Source organism: Eleutherodactylus coqui, chromosome 5 (assembly GCF_035609145.1).
Source record: "Eleutherodactylus coqui strain aEleCoq1 chromosome 5, aEleCoq1.hap1, whole genome shotgun sequence".
In the NCBI taxonomy this organism is placed as follows: Eukaryota; Metazoa; Chordata; class Amphibia; order Anura; family Eleutherodactylidae; genus Eleutherodactylus; species Eleutherodactylus coqui.
Window position 1 is genome coordinate 85,665,049 of NC_089841.1, and position 25,372 is coordinate 85,690,420.

Here is a 25,372-nt window from a genome sequence, read left to right on the forward strand (position 1 = left end):
CCTGCGGGGAGTAAAGAATCCCCTCCCACAGCTGTGGCAGAGTATTGCGATGTTCTCCCATTGCTTTCAATGGGACGGGTGCTTCTGCAGTCTCATTGAAAGCGATGGGCCTGCCAGCAAGCCCTACAGGGATTTTCGGGGAAGGGCTTTAAATATTAGCCCTTCCCTGAAAATCATCCCTGAAATGATTAGGCAGCCAGCACTTGAATGAATGGCCGAGCGCTCAGCCAATCAAATACAGCTCTTTCAGCAGGCGGGGATTTTAAATCCCTGCCTGATGAAAGAAAGGCAGAGCAGTGCAGAGGGAAGACGCTGCTGAGCCCTGGCAGCAGCGGAGAGATGAGTATATACTTTTAAAATTTTTTTACACATGCTAGAGATGATTTTAAGGGAAGGGCTTATATTTAAAGCCATTCCTCGAAAATCATTGCTACGGGGGTTGCCTGCAACCCACTGCTTTCAATGGGTCCGCAGCAGTGCCGACCCAATTGAGAGCAATGGAATAGCATCACAGACTTCTGCCCACAGCTGTGGCAGCTTCCCTATGTGCGATATAGCAGTGTTTGCTCTGCGCTGCAAGGCACTCAATCTCACAGCGCAAGAAAGAATATCAGTATTGAGTAGGCACCCTGAAAGAGATTCAAATGTAGTTGTAAAACCTCTGTATACTGTTCAGCATTAATAGTGCTTTTCAAGATGTGTAAGCCGCCCATGCCAAAGGCACTAATATGACCCCTTGCCATCAGAGATACAGGCTTTTGAACTGTGTGCTGATAACAAGCTGGATGGTCATCTTGCGTCCACAGAACACTGTGTCCGTGAATACCAAAAAGGACTTTAAATTATGATTCATCTAACCACAGAACAGTTTTCCATTTTGCCTCAATCCATTTTAAATGCGCTTTGGCCCAAAGAAGTCGTTGGCGTTTCTAGATCGTGTTGATATATGGCTTCTTCTTCACATAATACAGATTTAACTTGCATTTGTGGATTGCATGGCAAACTGTGTTCACAGACAATGATTCCTGGAAGTATTCCTGAGCCCATGCAGTGATTTGCATTACAGAATCATGCCTGTTTTTAATGCAGTAATGCGTGAGGGCCCATAGATCTCAAGCATCCAATATAGACCATCGGCTTTGTCTCTTGTGCACATGAATTTCTCCAGAGTCTCTGAATCTTATGATGTTATTATGCACTGCAGATGGTGGGATATTAAAACTCTTCACAATTTTACATTTAGGAACATTATTTTGAAATTGTTTCACAATTTGTAGATGCAGTTTTTCCAAATTGGTGAACCTTTTACCATCTTTGCTTCTAAGAGACTCTGCCTCTCTAACATGCTCTTTTTATACACAGACATGTGTCTTAGTAGAAAATTGACCCTCCAGCTGTTTTTCATTAGTAGCACTAACTTTTCCAGCCTTTTGTTAACCAGTCCTAATTTTTTGAGATGTGTTGCTGCCAGCAATTTCTGAATGAGTTTTCTTTTTTTCAAATTAAATGGAAAAAGGGTTTCATTTTCAACTTTTGATATGTGTTCCATGGTCTATTGTGAATAAAATATGGTTATATGAGATTCCCAAATCATTGCATTCTTTTTTTTCTTTACATTTATTTACATCTTACACAGTGGCCCAACGTTTTTTGGGATTGTAAATCAAATATGAAAAGGGAGTTGTCCAGCTCCACGGTTAGTGAAACAAAAATAACTTATTAGAGACAAAATCCAAGGCAACTTAACTTCTCACACACATGTGGGGAACTTAAGTTGCTTTGGATTTTAATTGTCTCCAATAAAGACATTTTTTATTCACTTAACGGTGGAGCTGGACAACTTTCTTTTCCTCCATGACTGCAACCTGGCTATGCAGAATCTTTCCTCCAGAGTAGTTGGTTGCCACTATGAGCCAAAATGGATCAGCCAGAAACAAAAGGAGCCTTTCGCTAAATAAAAAAAAGACTGTTTACTGAACCAACCCAAGGACTGTGTTGGCAGTGAATTCAGTCCGCAGAAAGAAAATATTTAGAGACAAATGATTGAGCAGTACCAGATATTGGTCTTCTTTCAACTTACTACTAGGCCCATCTATCATTTAGGGCTCCTATTAGAGATGAGCGAGTATACTCGCTAAAGGCAATTGCTTGAGCGAGCATTGCCCTTAGCAAGTATCTCCCCGCTCGAGACGGAAGGTTCGGGTGCCGGCGCAGGAAAGCCGTGAGTAGCGGCAGTCAGCAGGAGGGAGCTGGGGGAAGAGAGGGAGAGAAAGATCTCCCCTCCATTCCGCCCTGCTGTCCCCCGCAGCTCCCTGCCCGCTGCCAGCACCCGAACCTTCCGTCTCGAGCGGGGAGATACTCGCTAAAGGCAATGCTCACTCGAGCAATTGCCTTTAGCGAGTATACTCGCTCATCTCTAGCTCCTATTCATGGGCGATAGTTCATTGCGTTATCCGCTGCTATGGAGAGCGCAGCCCCAACATCCACGAGCGGGACTCAAATCGCGGCAAGGCGCGATTTGCAGCGATTCTGCGCAGTGAGCCTGTCAAATAGGCTCAGCATAGAGACCTGACAGCTCTCCCCCCTGCTCCCCTCCTGCGGCGGAATATTGCTAGCAGCTGTGGACAGGGGGGCTTTTTACTGGCGCTCCCTCACTGCTGCATATCATATGTTTTACGTGTCAAGGACAATAATAATTAAGTAATTTCTACAATAATTAATAACATTTTTCCACTTGGCAGTAACACTGTTACTGTATATGTTTAAGCAATTGAATGATTGCCAGAGCAATACATACGCATAAATATTTTGCTACCATCCAAAAGATTCTTGCCATTAAGTCATTCTGACAGTAGCAAAAACTGAGTAACCATAATGCCCCCAGTAATGTTCTACTAATGAGGCAACAGCTTAATACAGACAATTTGCCAAAAGTTTTGATCTAAACAGAAACTAGTGGATTATATAGGGTGCTTTAGTACCACAGACACCTAGGTAAGTAGTATTAATCACATTGGCCAAATTACCTACGCATCCAACAGCAATACACCAAGAAAATGCACTCTTCTGTGACTAGATGTTTTTCAAAAACCCCCAGAAAAAAAGCTTTTTGTTGTACACCGGTAACAAGAACCTAATGTATGATGGCAACCTTGTTGTTCTTTCCCAACTGCTGATTCCAAGCGTTTGCCAGCAGAATAAGTATTTTTGTCTGCAGACACTAGATATGACTATCCTTATTCAGTACGGGGGAAAATTCTGACAATTAACAGTCTCTATGGAAAACCATTTCTATGGATTTTCCAGGACGTGAATAAATACAAAATGTGTTTCCAGTTGATCTCAACTTCACATTCACAACCCAACTTCTTCCACCTGATTTACATGCTGATTTATACAATAAATGGGATAACTGTATTTTACAAAAATTTAAAAGCCCATACATTACCATTTAGTGTGTCTAGCTTCTTGGAAAAATACACACTTGGAAGAGAGCAGGCCCAAAGGAGAAGTGAACTCCTTCATCACAGAATAACTGAATGGACCACTACAGAATATATCCAATGCCATGATTGTTCTAAAGGCAGAATAAGCTCTTAAGAGGTCACTTTATGATCTGATTGGCATGTATTACGTTTCCTGTTGAAGGAACCTGTGATTTGTTACAAGCTGGCAGATGAACGAAAGATATTCCTGGTGTTTTGAGACTGGAAAGTCAGAATGTTGCAAAGCCTGGCCAACTGCGTTAACACTCGGCTGAATAAAAGCTCCTCTCATGTTAACCTGATTGTGGTATACTGTGCAGTGCCTGAAATAAAAATTGGAACGAACGCTCTGATTTAATCAATAGCAATAGGATAAACTTTACTTCCAATAATATGCTGACCCTGCAGAACACAAAAGTCTGCACTTGTATTTGATATGGTTCTCAAAAAAAAAAAAAAAGACCCCCAAAACCACCTGCTTGTTCATATCTATACAGCATTAGGAAAACCAGACTAATCTAAGAATATTTGTCATACCCTCGAGTCAGTGGGACCAACTGCAGTTTACAACCACAGCCCTGCTGATTCCACTGCAGCTTTTCTCTATACACCCCCTGTTATCATGTACTCAGTCTCGGTAGATTTGCCTCCCGATGCTTTGAATCAGTTCAGACATCATCCATTGACAACAAACAATGGAAACCACCCAGTTGAGATTCAAAGCACTGGGAGCCAGATCTGATGGGACTCTGTATGCATGTGGGACGTAAAATCAACGGGACCACAGCTGCAAAGCTATGCAGCCAGCCTTGCTGACCTAAGGACATGATAGGTTCTCTTTAAATACTACAGACTCAAGAGTAAATTGTGTGCCCATGCAGCAACTTACAACTATAGTTTGATTATAGTTATTAGAACAGCGATGGACAACATTTTGTGGACTTTGGGAACCTAATAGTGTTCGACGGGGGTTACTTGGACCAGAGAAAATTATTCTGAAGGTCTACCATAGAACTGGTGTATGTCCTTTTTTAATTGTATTGTAAAGTTTTGCGGTCATCATTGTAGACACAGGAACTATCATTATTTAGGTGTAGTAGATTATTTGTGAATTAACTAATAAGAACGTCACCGGCAAGTGATAGGCTTCAAAATCAGCTCTGAATGGGGTTGTCTTCTGCAGGATCTTTGGGATGATGGGATGCTCTCTGTTACCGAAGCCAATTAGACAACACCATGAACAGCAATCTTAACTCTTTTACAGTATCATAAAGTAAGGTATGGTCTTGTTAAGGGAGGTGACAGGTAGCCAAGTTATGTATTTTTCATACTCAACCACTCTCCTGATACTGCCCTGTTACCCACTGAAGTCCATGCGTGACATGAAAATCAGACTCATTTCAGATTGGAGTGGCCATGTTCTCCCATAGGCTTATATCGGATTAGGAGAGCAGGGGAGTATTAAAAAAAAAAAAAAAAATCACCTGGCTTCCGATCATCCCTAACAGCGCCATTACTTAGTTTATAGTGTTGTAGGGGACTGGACAGGCTCCCTTTAATGACCTGAAGCCGGAAAGGAATTTTTCCCCTTAAAATGAGGAAAATTGGCTTCTAATTCATGTTTTTTTCCGCCTTCCTCTGGAGCAACATTAGGGGGTTATAGAATGAACTAGATGGATATTTGTCTTTTTTTGAGCCTTACACGTTATGTCACTATGACCTTGCATTTGGTGGCTTGGTAGTGAGAACTTTTATAGATAATTGGGGAGAAAAATAAAGGCACTCTAAGTAGATTTCTAAGTGTATTGACCAACAGGCTCAAGGGTTTGTAGAGTCCTGTTCTAGAGGATAAGAAAATCTACTGCAAGTATAAGCTAGCCCTTTGCAATAATTCTTAGGTTTCCTAGGCTCCTTTAACGAGCTTGCGCTACTAAATCACCCTCAATAACTCATATGGCTGAGAACAAAGAAGGTGAAAACTCAGCTGTCACATGTTACGCTATTAAATTAAAACATTTATTAAAAAACAAATATGGCAAATAGCAGGAGGCATCCCGAGGAACAAGTATTTTAGAACAAATTCTTTCAGAAGCATTGCCATAGAATTACAGGTGAGGTTATTAATATGTAAAAATGCAACTGTGACTAGAAACAGACGAGATGGGGATCATTCAAAAAATATATTTAAAAATTGTAAAGAGTTCTCATATATGTAAAATACATACCCAAAGTGCCACATGGCTTGTTTTTGTAAGTGCAGATGTCATACCTGTCAATACACAAGAGGAGAAAATAAAGGTTACAATAGAGCAGAATATGCCAAGTTCATAGCAATAATCTGGCAGCCGTACAAATGTTCAAGTGAAACGCCAGATAAAAACTACTGAATCTCCCGTCCTCTTATCTAATTGATCTTTGGGATCACAAATCTGCCCCTTTGCGACTCCTGCAACAATAACCATGAAGTAGTGTCACTAATGTTCCATGGTTCTATAAATTTTCCTTTTGCCAGATGTAGCAGGTCCAAAGAATCTATTACACAAGAAGGGAAGGACTTATTTTACAAAGGATGTTCAGGGAGTTGGGGACCCCTGTACTCGAAGACAACCCCCCATGTTTCCTCTGCATTCAAGTGAATGGGGCCGAATTGCAGTACCAGGAACAGCAACTACATAAAATATGGGGTTCTATCTAGTAAACAATGAAAGGCAGTAGCGCTCACCCAAAAGCAAAGGACCCTTCAATCAGCTGATCGGTAGCATGCCAGCTATTCCCACCAATCTCATATTGATGCCCTATCCTATGGGTAAGCCATCAATATTAAAGTGTTGAAACCCCCCCTTTAAAAGGCATAAAAAACCCTTTTCAATCAATTCAATGTTTTAACCTTCAATGTTTTTAATCAATTCAATGCATGGCTGGCAATAGAATGCAACAAGCAACGATCAACCACTACTCTGACAATCAAGATGGCCTTTCATTTCAGTGATGAACAAAAGATACTAAACTACGTGTTATACTTTTTAATCAAAAATTTAATTTTCATGTTTGACAAAATATACAGTTAAATATACTGTAACTGATTAAAGTGAATGGAGTGGGCAGCATTTCTTTTATTAGAACTTGGTAGAAGGCTTTCAGGTTAAGCATTCTAAATCTCTCGCGTTTCTGAAGTAACATTTTAAACTATCTTCTCCTGAATGCTACAGACCTGGTTGCAAAAGTAATCATATTGTCAATCTATTCTCTCCCCAACACAGTCTAATTAGCAAACAATTAGATTCCAGATATATGTGGTCCAGGACATGCCTCCCTTTCTGCTATCTTTTTGTTCTGTAACAACACTTTTTTCCTATATGGAAAACAATGAAAGGGGTTGTCCAAGGTTGGAAAAACAGGGCTACTTTCTTCAAAAACAGTACCACACGTATCCATAAATTATGTCTCGTATTGGAAAGAATGGGGCTGAGTTGCAACACGGCACACAACTTGTGGACAGGTGTGGTATGGTTTTTCAAAGAAAGCAGCCATGTTTTTCGAATCCTAGACAACCCTTTGAACTTTGCTTCTTTCCACTACACACATTACAGGTATATTACACCTTCACATATAGAGGACAACCCCTTCCATATGGGGAAAATAGATATCATTCAGGGAGAATTCCCTACTTCAGTCCCAATTTTATAAACCAAAGTGGAGATAATCTATGAGAAAAGCTGCTAGATAACACTGGTCAACACTGAAATTGTTACCGACTTAAAAAGGTCCTAATCTTGGTGTAGGTTTAGGTCTACTAATCTGTAGTATCTTGGTGAACACGAATATGACCATGAAAATTTTTGATTGGCTCTCTTTTTGAAGATATTTCCTATAGTTCATTTTCTGTTTCACCATGTAAATGTATCTAGTAGGACTGTAACAACATCCTTACAGTTATAGTTTGAGCCAGACAGAAGCCGTGTGCTTAAAGGACCTGTGATGATCTCACCATCATGTGATCAGTCACTGCTTCTGCGCTCATTACCTCACACCTAACCCTAACCTAACCAGTATACCATATTACCTCCCACAGTACCACTGTATGTATCAACACCTAATCACTAGTGTACTACAAAATAGGTTTTATTTTCAGGGAAATAGGGTATATAAAACCCAGACTTCGTGGGATACAGTTTAGGCTACTGTTACATAAAACTTATTATTTTATCCACTTAGTTAAAATACAGAACACTAATCCCTCGAAAGTGTTTTTGCTATATTTGTGGGGAAGTGACATTTGCCAACCAGAAAAAAGTATCACTCTAGTGAAGAAGGCATATCATCTTTATTTCGGATGCAAGATTGGCGACCAAGACAAGCCTTGGGCCCCGCATATATGCTCTGCTACACGTACAACGCAGCTTTCACAGTGGCTGAATGGCAAAAGACCATCAATGCCGTTTGCAGTCTCCATGGTGTGGAGAGAACCAAGCAACCACACAAATGACTGTTACTTCTGCTTGGTTCCTCCTCTTTCCGGTGGGATAATGAAGCAAAAGAAGTTGAGAATACTCTACCCCAACATTCCATCTGCATTGAGACCAGTTCCACATGGTAAGGGACTTCCTATTCCAGAATAATCTCCTGATTTAGCTGATGAGGACGAGGGTGAGCCGACCTGTTCTTCTCCTGACCCGTCAGCATGCAGTGATCCAGATTTTCACTGTGGTGCATCATCAGCCCCACACAGAATAACAGAGGAAAAACTAAATGACTTTGTTCACGATTTGACTTATCCAAGAACAAGGCAGTATTGCTATATTCAAGACTCCAACAATGGAATCTTCTAGAAGAAGATGTCACAATTACTTTATATTGAAAACAGCAGCAGCAGTTTGAGCCTTTCTTTAGAAAGGAAGGTAATATGGTATTCTGTCCCGATATTGAGGGCCTCATGTATTGGCCTATTTGTAGACTCTTTGAAACTGAGTCTTAAGGCTGAACTTTTGCACAATGGAAACAGTCTTCCATCTATTTCAGTAGTGCATGCTATCCACATGAAAGAGATGTATGATAACTTAAAGCAGCTACTGAATTCGATTGAGTATAACAAGTACAGCTGGCCACCTCTGTGGAGAGTGGAGGTAGTTGCCCTTTTAATGGGAGTGCAGCATATATGTACAAAATACATATGTGTTTCTCATGTGAGTGGGATAGCCGAGGAAGGGAATTGTTCTACTTGCAGAAGGAATTGACTCACAGACAAAATGTAACAGTTGGAGAGAAGAATATCCAGCAACCAGCTCTGGTCGAGGCTCACAAAATCCTGCTACCACCTCTTCACATCAAACTTGGTTTGATGAAGATCTTCGTTAAAGCCATGGACCGGACTTTCCCAGATTTCCGATACCTTCAAGAAAAAATTCCCTCAACTCAGCAAGGCAAAAATTAAAGAGGGGGTTTTTGTGGGTTCTTAGATTCGAGAGTTCTTCAAAGATGATCAGTTCAACAACTTGCTGCATGGAATGCTTTTCGCCTAGTGTCTACAAACTTTCTCGGGAATGTTAGGCAGTAAACTACAAGGAACTAGTACAAGACATGCTGATGCAGTATCAGAAACTTGGCTCCAATATATCTCCACTTCCTTCATTCCTATCTGGACTTCTTTCCAGACAACTGTGCTATGGTTAGTGATGAACATGGCAAACGTTTTCATCAAGATATCATAACAATGGAACCATATACCAGGGAAAATGATCCATGCTGGCCAACTACTGCTGGACACTCCACAGAGATGCTCCTGAACAGCTGTACAAGAGACAGGCAAAGAAATCTAAGACGTAGTCTAGGACTTGATTTTCTACAGGTATTAACCAGAGGCCTATTACTATTGGCATGTATTTTGTGATGTAAACAATTATTGCAGATTACAAAAAAAATAGAGCCAATTTTGCTTTTCGACTGTCATATTGTGTTGAGCACATAACAATTGATAAGAAATGACTGACTTTATTTCAGTAAAATAACTTTTGTAAAAATTTGTTGATTAGTGTAATAAAAGATTTAAGGAGTTTTCTACATCTTAGATACTGAGGGACCCCTTTAGGATAGGATATCCGTATCAGATTGGTGGGAGTCCAACTCCTGGTGCCCCTTCGATCAGCTGTTTCAAGAGGCATAGTGCCATTCATTTTGTAGTGGTGGTGCCTGGAATTGCAGTTCAATGCCATTGACTTGGCTGGGACAGAGCTATACAAATGGCCAGGTGAACAATGAACATGACATCATAGGCAGAGGAAGAGGCTGCAGTGCTTGCCCAAGCATGGCAGCTCCTTCAAACAGCTGACAAGTGGGGGTGACAGGAAACGACTGACCAGTGACCTGATAAGGATATTCCATAGGCTGAATTGGTTGGACGTATGTCTTTATTCAGCTTTACAAAACTTTATTACTATGTGATATCAAAGTTGCTTTTAATCCTTCAGTGGCTGAAATGCATGATTGGTTGCAATTTCACCCAGTGATGGCCACTAAGTTCCAGGGGTTTCAGGAACCATACCCAAGGTAATTCTGGCATAATTTCAAAAGGTGGTTGTTATGATGAGACAACCACTTTAAGAATTTCCATTTTCTGTGTACAGTTGGGAATGTAGGAGCATAAAACAATTCTAACTTGGCTATTCAAGAGAAAACTTGGAAAAGTCTACTAAAGTTTTATCTGTCTTGATGCACAATGAATCAAAATCGTATAAAATGGTGTAATTTAAGTGGTGTTCTGCTACAGTAAATTGTGTAAGGCTATACAAGTCACCCATGCTAATATGTCAGTATAGGTGAGAGAATGAATATATGATTTATCCGACTGCTAGCTAATCTTCATAGGAATACACATGATCCATTGCAATTAATCTATAAAACAGATTTGGGAATGATTTACATTTGTCACATGCAAGAAGCAACTCCAAAAATGATCTTTAAAAAGCACTGACCTAACTGCGTGAAAGCTGGAAGAAATCACTGCCAAACTGCCCCAAACACTGGTACACTATAAAACACTTGGAACGAATTTGCATTATTTTGTTAGCGTGTAGCATATTTGGTCACAGTTGTGTACTACAGTTCCAATGGTCAAACCACAAATCAGTTTAATTATGTGCCAGCGACTGGAGTGTCGGCGTTTTCAGCAAGCCGGTGTAAACCGCAGGCTACAAAATGCTTACAGTGTTTGGCCTCGTGCCATCTGGACATAGGCCAGTAGAAAAAACACAAAGACTAGGCTGGATCTTTGTGATGACCTGCGGCTTAAAAAGAGAAAAAAAAGCTTTCTTTCTAGTTAACTGTTACAACAGCAGGCATAATGATGGCCTGAAAAGTTAAACTATTTAGAGCAGATAGCCTAAATTAAAGTACTAGATAGGGCTAAGCTGGCCGACTTAGTAAGAAGTTAAAGTAATACTTTAAAGTAAATTTGCAGCTTCTAAAAACCAAGTTGTATATGGATTCAAAAGTCAAGATTCTTTATGTCCTCATTGTCCAAAAAAATCAGGCACTTAGAAGTTGTTGGAATGGAATGAAACTTTCTATGTGTTTTTGTAATGTTGATATAAGTAAGTGAATACCATATCAGAGCCAGGGGTCTGACTATAGGGGATGCAGAGGATGCGGTTGCTCCCGGGCCCAAGACCCTTAGGGGGCCCATAAGGCCTATCTTCTCCATGTAGTAAGCCTAGTAGTATGAATAAAGCATCATAATTGGGGGCCCTGTTACAGGTTTTGCATTGTGGCCCAGAAGCTTCAAGTTATGCATCTGATCAGAGCAAAAGGGTAATTTACTGCGGAAAACTGAACACTTGAACGGAGGCTCTAGTATCATGTTGTATTGCCTCTAGCTTGAATACAAGATGTGATACAGGTGGACATGGAGGCTCTAGTACCCTGTTGTACCACCTTTAGCTTGGATACAAGATGTGATACTGGCGGGCATGGAGGCTCTAGTACCCTGTCGTACCGCCAATAGCTTGGATACAAGATGTGATACGGATGGGCATGGTGACTCTAGTACCGTCGTACCGTCTCTAGCTTGGATACAAAATGTGATACGGACGAGCATGGAGGCTCTAGCACTCTGTTTTACCGCCTCGAGTTTGGATGCAAGATGTGATACAGGCGAGCATGGAGGCTCTAGTACCCTGTTGTACAGCCTCTAGCTTGGATACAAGATGTGATACGGGTAGACAAGGAGGCTCTAGTACCCTGTTGTACTGCCTTGAGCTTGGAAATAACATGTGATACTGGCAGGCATGGAGACTTTAGTACGCTGTTGTATCACCTCTAGCTTGGATACAAGATATGATATGGATGGCCATGAAGACTCTAGTACCCTGTGGTACCGCCTCTAACTTGGATACAAGATGTGATACAGACGAGCATGGAGGCTCTAGTACCCTGTTGTACCGCCTCTAGTGTGAATGCAAGATGTGATACACGCGGGCATGGAGGCTCTAGTACCCTGTTGTACAACCTCTAGCTTGGATAGAAGATGTGATAGGGATGGGCATGGAGGCTCTAGTACCCTGTTGTACAACCTCTAGCTTGGATAGAAGATGTGATAGGGATGGGCATGGAGGCTCTAGTATCCTGTCGTACCACCTCTAGCTTGGATACAAGATATGATACGGATGGGCATGGAGGCTCTAGTACCCTGTCGTACCACCTCTAGCTTGGATACATGATGTGATACGGATGAGCATGGAGGCTCTAGTACCCTGTTATACTGCCTCTAGCTTGGATACAAGATGTGATATGGGCAGGCAAGGAGGCTCTTGCACTGTCTATAGACTCTAGTCAATGTTGGTGATCTAGATTGTCCAATACATGTTCTACTGGTGATAAATCTGGCAACCGAGCAGCCACAGAAGTGTGACAATGTTGTGGAGACATTCCTGTGACTCCCCTGCTGTGCGCAGCCAAGAATTATCCTGTTGGAAAATGCCTCTTGGAAGCCACCATGAGAGGAACACATGTGACTGCAGGATGTCCTGGACATATAGTTGAGCTACCAAAACTAGAGAGGACTGACTGTCATATGCAAGGGACCCCCAGGCCATCACTCCAGCAGATGACAAGACCAATTATTTAATTACACTACAATAATCGTTTGTATATCTTCTTGAGATGTAACTGCATTCTGAGTTTTGCAGCAAAAAGACAACTCCTAGGTGCTTTATTATAAATTTTTTTTACATAGAGTGTAAATTTGGTACATATTCCTGCAGGGCAATACACCTTGCGATTGGCATATAAACCAACAGTGTTAATAAATCTATGGATCTATGCAATTATGATAAAAAGCGGAACTCACAGAGCCCATGTGCTAACTTTCTAATACAGTCTTGGTCAAAATTTAGATTTCGGACAATGACCTCAATATCAGCAGAAAATACCACTAGTCCATATACTCTATATGTTGTTTGGGAGTATAATACGTCCAAACAATAATTTATATATACAAGTAGACAAATGGCTATTATAATAGATCAGTGGTGGCAAACCTATGGCATACATGCCAAAGGGGGCACATAGAGCCTTCGCTGTGGGCACACACCCCGTTCGTTACTAGTACTACTAGAATAAGGTGACCAGACATTCCAATTTAGGTGGGACAAGCCCCAGGGGCCCTAATTGGGACAGCCTTTTGAGAGATCTGGTCACCATGAAAGTGATTACCAACCGGGATGCCGTGGTTTCCCGGCTGGTAATCACTCAGTAGCACTGTTATGGGTGCACAAACTGATGGCAGTGTATGCACTCGGTTTCCTCCTCCCTTGACCTCTCCTCCTTGGTTCATCAGGATGAGAGGATAAGGGAGGAGGAGTCCAGTGGCATACACGTCTGCCTGCTGCAGTGCCTAGCAGAGTAGCATTGGCGCTTTGAAGACAAGCCAGAGGTAAGTATATTGGTCTCAGTGGGGAGCTATTACTACTGAAGCTACTGTTGGGGTAACTATTACTATTGGGGATGATATAGGGCACACTATTACTATTGAGGCCACTATGGGGGATCACTATTACTACTGGGGTCAATATAGGGGACACTATTACTATTGAGGCCACTGTGGGGGGATCACTAGTACTACTGGGGTTGATATAAGGGACACTATTACTGCTGAGGCCGATATAGTGGACACTATTACTATTGAGGCCACTGTGGGGGTTATTAATCACTACTGGGACTAACATCGGGGACACTATTACTACTGTGGCAAATATAGGGGACATTATTACTACTGGGGCCAATATAGGGGACACTTTTACTACTGGGGCCACTGTGGGGGTCACTCTGTATGTGGTAGCATACCTCAAGCTGACTTAGGGTATGTTTACACATAGCAGAAATGCTGTGGAGTGTCTGCAGCAAAAATTTTCCTCGCAAATTCCACATCCAAAGAGCAGTCAAAAATCTACAGCCGATTTCCCACAGTCAGCGTTCCACGGCTTCCGATTCCAAGTAGCCTGGTCAGGTGATGCTGGTCATGTGAGGCCACTACCGGACACTGGGAACCAGAAGCCGAGGAGCGCTGACAGCGGGAAGCATTCGAAGGAGGTGAGGGGGGGCGCTGCATAGTATGAAATCAGCTGCGGGTACGCAGCTGATTTCTAATCAAAATCTGCACCAATGGTACTCCAGGGCTCCAATTAGGAAGAAAAACACAGGGTGTTCCTTCATGTCTATTTTGAAACAGCCTGTCCTTTTTATAAAGACAGAGGTAAAATTATACGTCATGATAAGCCCCGCCCTCGGACGTGTTGGGACTTTATGCTAAATAAGTGGGTTTTGGGCTGCAGTTTGGGCACTCGGTCTCTAAAAGGTTTGCCATCACTGTAATAGATAATTATCCACTTGCCCCCTAAGTCGCTAGCTTTGGGAACAATGCTTGGAGACAGTATTACAATAGAGTTTATTTGAGAAAGTTAGAAAATTACATGTTCCCTGCTGATTGAGCCTTCCTTGTTTGATGTATGAAACCCTTAAATACAGATGTAACAATAGTTAACTTGCACACTGTGATAGTTACAATGTGCTACAATATTGTAAATCAACTTACCATAAAGCATTAAAAGTCAAGTTAACATTTGCTAAATCTGTGTATAGTACCCAGTATAAATAGGGGAAATTCAACAACACCAAGAGTGTTACATGTGGCACGCTCAAATGTTGCCACTGGATGAAGACAAAACTACATTTATCAACAATGTAAATACACCAAAGTGTCGAGTAGAAGAAAACCACCTGAGCAGCTAGTTTAATCAAAGACATCAATAGAAAACAACACAAAAGTGAGTCAACAGAAGTAAACTGCATGGGCTACTAAGGCCTAGAATTTGTTCAGCCCTGACTTGATATAAGCTGCTATTTCACCGAAGGCCCAGATTTCATTTTTGGAAGCTTCCTCCTAAATGCATTAACAAACTCCAACATGTAAGTAAACTACCTTCAGAAGACTTAAAACTAAAGTCCCACCACTGATAGCTTAGTGCAATACTTTATTTTGAAATTCTAATTGATGGGGGTCCCTTATTCAGGACTAGAGATGCGAGTACCTGCCCGCTCGTCTCAAAAGATTCGCGTGCCGGCGGGGGAGAGCAGTGAGTTGCGGGAGTGAGCAGGGGGTAGCGGGAGAGAGGGGGGGAAGAGAGAGGGGGGTGAGAGAGAGGGGGGTGGGGAGAGAGGGGGGGAGAAGAGAGGGGGGTGGGGAGAGAGGGGGGGAGAGAGGGGGGGGGAGAGAGGGGGGGAGAGAGGGGGAGAGAGGGGGGGGGAAGAGAGGGGGAGAGAGAGGGGGGAGAGAGAGGGGGGGAGAGGGGGGGAGAGAGGGGGGAAAGGGGGGGGGAGAGGGGGGGAGAGAGAGGGGGGGAGAGAGAGGGGGGAGAGAGAGGGGGGAGAGAGAGGGGGGAGGGGAAAGAGGGGGGGAGAGAGAGGGGGGAGAGAGAGGGAGAGAGGGGGAGAGGGAGAGGGGGAGAGGGGGAGAGGGAGGGGGAGAGAGAGAGGGGGAGAGAGAGGGGGGGAGAGAGAGGGGGAGAGAGAGAGGGGGAGAGGGAGAGGGGGAGAGGGAGGGGGAGAGGGAGGGGGAGAGGGAGGGGGAGAGGGAGGGGGAGAGAGAGAGGGGGAGGGGAGAGAGGGGGAGGGGAGAGAGGGGGGGAGAGAGAGAGAGGGGGAGAGAGGGAGAGAGAGAGAGGGGGAGAGAGGGAGAGAGAGAGATCTCCCCCCGTTCCTCCCCGCTCTCCCCCGCCGGCACCCGAATCTTTTGAGACAAGCGGGCAGGTACTCGCATAAGGCACTACTCGCTCGAGTAGTTTGCCTTAGCGAGTACGCTCGCTCATCTCTATTCAGGACCCTTATTTAAAGCAGATCATTCACTTTAGAGGACCTGGCATGTCTAGGCATTACATGGACAACTCTTTAATTTTAATGCACAATGCATAGCACTTAATCTGTCCTCTGCTGGCACTGCAGGGAACGCTAGCGCTTATTGCTAGATTACAGCAGAACACTGGAGATCTCAGCTGTGGGACACTCTGATCTGCTTACATTGGTGAGTCCTACTAATGGTGGCTTTATTCGGGATGACTGTTGGACCAATAAGCACCTGATAAGTCATCCCAATGACTTATGGCCCCTGTGATAAGTTAACTTTTGAAAAGTTTGGTTTGTCCAGTTCGCCTAACTTTTGTGAAAAGTTTAAATTAGTTCAAACCGAAGCAGAAGGTCACTGAAACCCCTAAAACTGGTGTATAACACTGTCTAAGAGCCATAAAACCTTGAATAAAACTCAGTGTTATAAAGGGCTTTATTTTATGGCTCTTAACCAGTGATATACACCAGTGTTCATTACTAGTGATGAGCGAACTGAACCAAGAGAACCCCGTTTTGGATAGAACTTTGCTACAAGCTTTGTTCGGGTTTGTACCATACTGGACATATAGCAATGTTCAACCCAAAATAGGGTTCTGCTTGTTCGGTTCGCTCAACACTACTGGGCTTTTACACAAGAGCAATGGTCGTTCAGTGAATGGAGACGAAGCATGCTGGAGATCTCATCAGGCCGCCTGGCTCCATTCATGGTGAAGGAGCAGTTGTTCAAAGATGAGTGACTGCCTAGTTACACTGAGCAAGAATTTGCTCACTAGTTGCTTTAAGTCAATGAGCTGAAACAAAGCAACTACTGACCGGACAGGACAACTATTGCTGAAAATCACTTGCTTGAGCAATTTTTTGGCCAATAGTTGTCCTGTTTAAAGCCACCCTAAAAAATGTGATTACTCCACATGGACATACCCTTTAAGTTGCATTGTTCAGAAAGATAAACAAACAATCAGTCAGTCACCCTCCTAAAAACGTAGTCATGAGAATTTCATACAAATAGTAAAAGTTAATGGGTGGTTTTGGTAGAGTAACTGCAGTACTAGAATTCGTCCGAGTAGCTGAGGTCAAGTTGCAAGGTCCGATGATTTGATTGCTATGCATTGTATGACCTGATATAATCTGTATTTTCTAGAGCTGCTTTACATACTTTCTTTGGGATTAAGTACATATTCTCTCCATTCCAAGAAATAAAGCTTTAAACATTTAATATGTTGTTAGTAAGAATGTGGTGGCGATTATGCACGGCATAACCCTCAATTTTAACAGCATTGTGTGTTTGACATGGAACACAGTCCTTACAACAAGAAAGAAAACAAATAATTTCTGTCTGTCTAAAATGCTCCTTCTATTTGAGGGCATAGAAAGTGGTGTGCCACAGCAACGCTCCTACACCCAAACGAAAATACTCATCCTACCCTATGTGCCTGGCTTCTAAAACAAACCCTAAACCAAAAAGGACAAGTTCCAGCCAAAGGGAGGAAATGTATAATATAATGTATGTTCTAATGAAAATAACCTTTTCTATTCTTAGCTTTGTCTCAATGTAAAGACTGCCACAAATATCCCAACGTCTGGACCATGACTAAGATTTTGAAGCAGCGGTTTCCCAGCTGTGGCTCTTGAAAAGGAATTGCTCCTTTGAAGAATTTTAAAGAAATTGGATTTTAAGAAGGGGTTCTCAATATTATTCCAACAATTTTCACTTTTTTTTGGTACTCTTAGAAGTGATAAACTCACATTCAAGTCAAATATATACTGATCATTTTCATACATGCAAACATTTCATTTAAAGGCATGGTCACATGGACCGGTTTTCTTTCACTAAGAAATCTTGCACTGAGCAGGGAGTTGGACCCGAAGACCCTGGATAACCAGGCTCAACACTATATGCATCAAAAGAGGTCTAGGGGCACATAACGAGAACATTGTTCTTCTTTACAAGTCACTGGTCAGACTACACATGGAATATTGTGTACAGTTTTGGGCATAGGTCCTCAGGTAGGACATATCAGGGCTTGAGCAGGTTCAAAAAAATGGGCAACTAAAGTAGTAAATAGAATGGGCGGACTACAATACCCAGATAGGTTATCACAATTAGGGTTACTTCGTTAGAAAAAAAAGACGGCTGAGAGGCGACCTAATAACCATGTATAAATATATCAGGGGACAATACAGAGATCTCTTCCATCATCTATTTATACCCAGGACTGTGATTTTAACAGGGGCTGCCCTCTGCATAGAGGAAAGAAGGTTTCTACACTGACATAGAAGGGGGTTCTTAACTCTAAGAGCAGTGAGACTATGGAACTCTCTGCCTGAGGATGTGATGATGGCAAACTCACTAAAATAGTTCAAGAGGGGCCTGGATGCCTTCATCAGTGTAAAAATATTGCATGTTTTAATCCCTGATAACTTCAGAAGGGTAAGTGATCCGGGGATTATTCTAATTGCCAGATTTGGAGTCCGGAAGGAATTTTTTTTCCGTAAAATAAAGAAAATTTGCTAGTACCAGATTGTGTTTTTTTCACCCTTCTTCTGGATCAACACTGCTGGACAGTAGGTTGAATTGAATGGACATGTGTCTTTTCAGCCTTACATACTATGTTAGGATGAAACATTAATGGAAGTACACATGTAGCAAGCATTAACTTGACATATGGCGCATTATGATAGCTGCAATGCACTACAATGCTGTCATGTTAACAATTGCTACATCTGTACATGGAAATCATGGACACTATACAAGCGAAAATATAGAACCGTGCTGTACTTCACACCCATATAAAGTAGTGACTAGCATGGAGTTAATCAATTTAATATATACTACATTAATGTGGACAACAAGCTATTCACAGTTATAAGGAATCCCTACTACTGCATGTATTCTAAAAACATATTCAGTTACGGCAGACTACTTGGCTTCATGCTTTTATATAGTTTTTGAAATTCTAGTAAATTATCAAACTTGAAATTGACCACATAAACGTATCATACTGTGATTAAATACTACAAAAGAGCTAAAATAAAATGGTGCCATCCAGAGTCCACATAATACTGCCATATAGTGCAAACACTCAGCATACTGCAGTAGGTTGAGTAGATTGCACAAGGTTGGAACATGGAGGAGCAGGTCCCTAAAAAGATGATGTGTCAGGACATTTACCCCACACACGCTAATCGCCATGAGCGTAAAACCATCACCAGAATCACCCTGAACTGTTTTAGATTGCGATTTACTTTTTTATTGAACTTGCTAACTTAAAAAAGTCTTTATAAATTACAAAGACTAAAAATACATTTTCGGTAACGGCTGGTGTTAAAGAAGGCGAAAAAAAAAAATCGGTTGCCTTGTATTTAATAAAATCATAAAAAATTAGACCTTCACTTAAAGGGACTCAAAATACCTCAAAAGATCTCAGCTACACAGAACATACAACCTGAACTATTTTTTCCTCTTGTGAGTATTCGGCATCAGTTTTAAAAGTGAAGCTAATTACCAGCCTGCACAGAAGACGACCAGATGTTATACGTAAGGCTATATTATCATAAGGCCCCAAAGAAGTGCGGCTGATGGGCTTAGATAGGTATTCGTTTATTCTTATACTGTGAGCATAAAGAGACTGAACTGATTTCTTGAGTATATTATGTTTAAGATACACTGTTTTTCCAATAACTGCTGTTGAGGAAAAAAAAAATCTTAAAAACATCTCCTAACTTTCCCTCACATTTACCAGCTAGCCACAGCAATTTAAATAGGGGTAGTGCAGATGAGTAACTATAGACCAAATCTTTTGGCAACTTGACCAAGTCATCCTAGTTCTACTGAATGAGATGGAAACCAACAACTCCTTTGGGCTGTATGCATATGGATAATTTTTTTGGTATGATTTTTGGGCCCAAAAAAAACGTACTGAAGTCTAATGGAAATAGAACCCTTTTAATTGAATGGATTCATTCACATGAAACATTTTTACTTGGACTGATAGTCCTACTTTTGAAAAATGTGATGCATGAAATGAAGCATGAAATTCTGCTCCCCTGTTTCTCTGTAGCACACTCTCAGAAGCAGTAATACGGAGGAAATTATACAGGTGTACTGAGCAGTGTAGCTGTAAATGCAGCACTGGAGTAAGATAGTAAAACAATGATTAGATGCTGCAGAAGCATTCCCGTGTGTGTCTCCGTCTCTCTCTGTAACTCCATCCTCCTACTACTCCTCTCAATAGACTATGGGAACCAGCTGTAACTTGATCTCTCAGTGAGCTAATTTGTCTTCTTTCTCAAGATGGAGTTTAGCAGTGAATTGAGACCAGTGCATGAAGTGGAGGGAGGGAAGAACTGGCTGATAAGTGGAAAAAAGAAACCTTTTTCTGTAAAAGACTACAAAGTCTCTTACAATATCTTCACTTTTTCCTATAAGATTTATTGAAACCAAGTCCCCGTTTAATAGGACTTACATCATCTCTCTCTCTTATCATCATATTAATCATAACCTTGTCGGATAAATTCTTTAAATGGGATGCCCAACCATGACAACTTCTTCAACAGAAGCACCCGGAAAACCACTGAGTGAAGCTGTGGCTGACCACACATTACCCTTGTAATGTTACATGGCATTACCAGGCTGTCAATCGAATAAATAGGTGACCACGTTATACATAGATGGGCATGATCTGCCAGAGCAGAAGCAACATTTTGCTCTAGCTAATAGGTGGAGTTAGTGGAGAACTCTACTCTATGATCTTGAAATACCCTAGTAGGACATAAGACACTAAATCACAAGTTAGAAAGCATTATAAATGTATACCATGAGCTCATGTATGGATATTTTTACTAGTATCTAGTTTTATTACAAGCAATGCCACGATTTCAAATAAGGAAATAAGGATTTGGCCAGCAAGAGTTATAAAAGGAGCACAAAATTCCACATCACGCATCAGAAGATAAATATCCATATGTGAACTATGCTACTATTCTCCTAGAAAGCTTATCCCATCCCATTCACTTTAACAAGCGCAAATGCATTTTATGGAATAGTACCACCTAATAAAGATCTGTTCGGTTCTGACATACAGCAATAATGTTTTAATTGTACGTGTTGTATATGAGCGTCCAAAAAAACTAAGGCAGTGACCTAATTCAGCAGGAATTATTATAATGTATAGTAACAGAACTTTGGCCCACGGCGAATGCAGACAAAGAGCTTCTGTCTGAGTTCTGCACAGTTCTGTTAAAAGGGCTTTAGTAACGACTTATGTCATGCTGATATAGAAAGCCCAATATGCAGAAAATTATGAGAGTCACGTTACCATAATAAATCCGTCTTCTGATGAAATTCTGTGCAAAGTGTGCTAATGTGAAGTTTAACAGCTCTATATTAACTTGTTTCTATAAACACTCTGGAAGCGCCAAGAGTCTATTGTTTCCTGCACACTCATAAAAAAAGGGGAAAAAACAAGAAAAAGAGAAGGGTATGTTTCATGACCTCTACTCAAAAGAATCCCATCTGACCTTTCTGTTCTCCTAAATATTCAACCCCACCACTGAGGGCAAGGAGTACACAAATGAACTCACACAGTAAAGAGGTAGGAGTAGTTTTGACCTTTCGATTGCGCGAACACATCTCTATTCTTATTCTATTGGAAGTGAGGTCTTCCAGCTCAGCAGGGAACCAAGACGGAATCTTGTCCAAGAAATTAGTCATATCGAATACATCTGTGATTAGTGGTCATTCTCATGAGTAATATGACCTATGCTCTGGACCACTTTGCCATTCAGATGACAAATTATGTACTCATAAAAAAGAAGAATACCATTGTCTAACCCACAAGTGGTACGGCAACGGATAGCATGACCAGGCAAAATCTAAGCACTTTCATTTAAAGGGAGATTAAATTATTTTGACTGCGTGGAGTCCACCTCTTACGAAAAGACCAAGAAAGAATGTGATTCTATATGTCAGACCATGGAATCATGGCAGTCACTTAAAGGGGTATGCCAGGCACAGACTAACATCTTAAAAATCTAACCTACAGCATCACAATAAGGGATTTTGTAGTAGGTCCATATTTGCTACTTCCTCCACTGTCCATAGCCTCCAACATCATGTGAGCAGTGCATGATGGGAGGACTGGTAGAAGCACTGCCCTTTATTGGTCATGTGCAGTTCAGAGTGCTGGAAGCTCCTGTCTGTTGGCTTCAGCAGCTTTCTTTGACACCGAGTGAAAGGGAGGTTAATGCTTGTAAGTTGCAGTTCCGTAGAGCTGTGGGCAGAGCTACAGCGCTGGTCGGTAAACATGTTGGAAGTTGTAGGCCACAGTCTGCTGCTGTGTTTAGTACAGAAATGATGCATGTATACACAGTGGCAGATCGGTGACTGCAATGGATGAAGAAGAGAGTCCAAAGCAGCAGATAAAAGGTACAGGTTGATACTACTTAGCAGTACCCATTGACATTAGTCATTTGTTGGAGGATCTCATCAAGTCAAACAAAAATCTCAGGTATTTGAAAAATGAACATGCATTTTCAGCCAAGCTTAGGGTGGCCATATACAGATCTAGAGTGGGCCAATCCTCCAATTTCAGTGTGACTGGCCAATCTAATGTTTATTATGGCCTCCCAACTCTCCCAATAGCAGGGGAGAAAAAGATCAGGACGATGGGTTGCAATTGCCTGGCCCTTTTGTTCTTGGGAGATAAGCTGTTGCCGGAGACATCTGCCAGCAGCTTTCACCCATCTCTATATTCAGACCACACGCACACTCAAGCATGCATGTATATGGGGGGAGATGTCAGGGAAGATCGCCATTGGCTGAACAAGGTTTGCTAATAAAGGATTCGACTATCCTAAAGGTCTCATGAAAGAGACCAAGGCAAATGTATTATCTATGGCCATTGTATAATAAGACTGATATCTGCACTAGAATTAGGCTGGCTTAGTCAATCAAGAGCTAGGTTACTCTATGCTATCATATAGACAATCAAACTGCTGGTATACCTCGATGTACAGTCAGATCTTTTCACACCTAACCCCAATTGAGATAATGCCGAGGGTGAATCATGTTTTGTCTTTGTATTGGCCATTCTTGGTACATTTCCAAAACAGAAATTCAGTAGATATTAATTACATGGAAATTCTCCCATTAGAAATTAATATGTTAACTGAATAACTTTACTCCAACTGTAGAATCGCAAGAAAGAACCAAATACTTTACACTAGTAAGAGATGAGAAACAGAGGGTATGAGTACTTCCAGTTCATAGTCATTGAACAGTAACATTACCTTAACATGGTATAAAATGGTCTTCATATCAGCCTGCATTCAACATACCCATAAACTGAAATGTAATCCAGAATTACCTAGGCGTCTCCAGATGGGCTACAAAAGACTTTGGGAAACTACTAGAATAATCACAATTAGAGATGAGCGAGCACCAAAATGCTCGGGTGCTCGTTACTCGGGACGAAATTATCGCAATGCTCGAGGGTTCGTTTCGAGTAACGAACCCCATTGAAGTCAATGGGCGACCCGAGCATTTTTGTATGGGACCTATGCTCCGCTAAGGTTTTCATTTGTGAAAATCTGGGCAATTCAAGAAAGTGATGGGAACGACACAGCAACGGATAGGGCAGGCGAGGGGCTACATGTTGGGCTGCATCTCAAGTTCCCAGGTCCCACTACTAAGCCACAATAGCGGCAAGAGTGGCCCCCCCCCTCCCAACAACTTTTACTTCTGAAAAGACCTCATTAGCAATGCATACCTTAGCTAAGCACCACACTACCTCCAACAAAGCACAATCACTGCCTGCATGACACTCCGCTGCCACTTCTCCTGGGTTACATGCTGCCAACCCCCCCCCCCCCCCCACGCGCGCGTGCACGACGCAGTGTCCACAGCACACACCAAAGTGTCCCTGCGCAGCCTTCAGCTGCACTCATGCCACACCACCCTCATGTCTATTTATAAGTGCGTCTGCCATGAGGAGGAACCGCAGGCACACACTGCAGAGGATTGGCACGGCTAGGCAGCGACTCTCTTTAAAAGGGGCGGGGCGATAGCCCACAATGCTGTACAGAAGCAATGAGAAATATAATCCAGTGCCATCGCCATCAGGAGCTGCACACGTGGGCATAGCAATGGGGAACCTATGTGCCACACACTATTCATTCTGTCAAGGTGTCTGCATGCCCCAGTCAGACCGCGTTTTTTTTATAAATAGTCACAGGCAGGTACAACTCCGCAATGGGAATTCCGTGTGCACCCACAGCATGGGTGGCTCCCTGGAACCCACCGGCTGTACATAAAAGTATCCCATTGCAGTGCCCATCACAGCTGAGGTAACGTCCGATTAAATGCAGGTGGGCTTCGGCCCACACTGCATGCCCCAGTCACACTGGGGTTCTTTAGAAGTGGACACATGCAGTTACAACTCCCTGTGGACCCACAGCATGGGTGGGTGCCAGGAAGCCACCGGCGGTACATAAATATATTCCATTGCATTGCCCATCACAGCTGAGGTAATGTCATGTTTAATGCAGGTGGGCTTCGGCCCACACTGCATGCCCCAGTCAGACTGGGGTTCTTTAGAAGTAGACACATGCAGTTACAACTCCATGTGGACCCACAGCATGGGAGGCTCCCTGGAACCCACCGGCGGTACATAAATATATCCCATTGCAGTGCCCAGCACAGCTGATGTAACGTCAGCTTTAATGCAGGTGGGCAAAAAATTAATTGGATTACACTGTAGGCGAGGGCCCCAAAAAATTGGTGTACCAACAGTACTATTGTACGTCAGAAAAATTGCCCATGCCCAACCAAGAGGGCAGGTGAAACCCATTAATCGCTTTGGTTAATGTGGCTTAATTTGTAAACTAGGCCTGGAGGCAGCCCAGTTAAAATAAAAATTGGTTCAGGTGAAAGTTTCAACGCTTTAATGATCATTGAAACGTATAAAAATTGTTTACAAAAATTATATGGCTGAGCCCTGTGGGCCTAAGAAAAATTACCCGTTCGGCGTGATTACGTCAGGTTTCAGGAGGAGGAGGAGGATGAATATTATACACAGATTGATGAAGCTAAAAGGTCCCCGTTTTCGATGGTGATAGAGAACTATGCTTCCATCCGCGGGTGCAGCCTACGTATTGTTTAGGTATCGCTGCTGCCGCTGGTGGAGAAGAGAAGTCTGGTGAAATCCAGGCTTTGTTCATCTTGATGAGTGTTAGCCTGTCGGCACTGTCGGTTGACAGGCGGGTACGCTTATCCGTGATGATTCCCCCAGCCGCACTAAACACCCTCTCTGACAAGACGCTAGCCGCAGGACAAGCAAGCACCTCCAGGGCATACAGCGCGAGTTCAGGCCACGTGTCCAGCTTCGACACCCAGTAGTTGTAGGGGGCAGAGGCGTCACGGAGGACGGTCGTGCGATCGGCTACGTACTCCCTCACCATCCTTTTACAGTGCTCCCGCCGACTCAGCCTTGACTGGG

General features: G+C 42.4%; 1 protein-coding gene across 3 annotated transcripts in view; it reads right to left on the reverse strand.

The window, feature by feature from the left end:
* ADAMTS6 (ADAM metallopeptidase with thrombospondin type 1 motif 6) overlaps positions 1 to 25,372 on the reverse strand; it is a 310,696-nt gene that overhangs the window by 150,124 nt on the left and 135,200 nt on the right. For all 3 annotated transcript variants that reach the window (XM_066602794.1, XM_066602795.1, XM_066602793.1), the window contains exon 8: positions 5,711 to 5,754. In XM_066602794.1, coding sequence (XP_066458891.1) covers positions 5,711 to 5,754 — 44 coding nt within the window. The remainder of the gene's footprint in view (positions 1 to 5,710; positions 5,755 to 25,372) is intronic.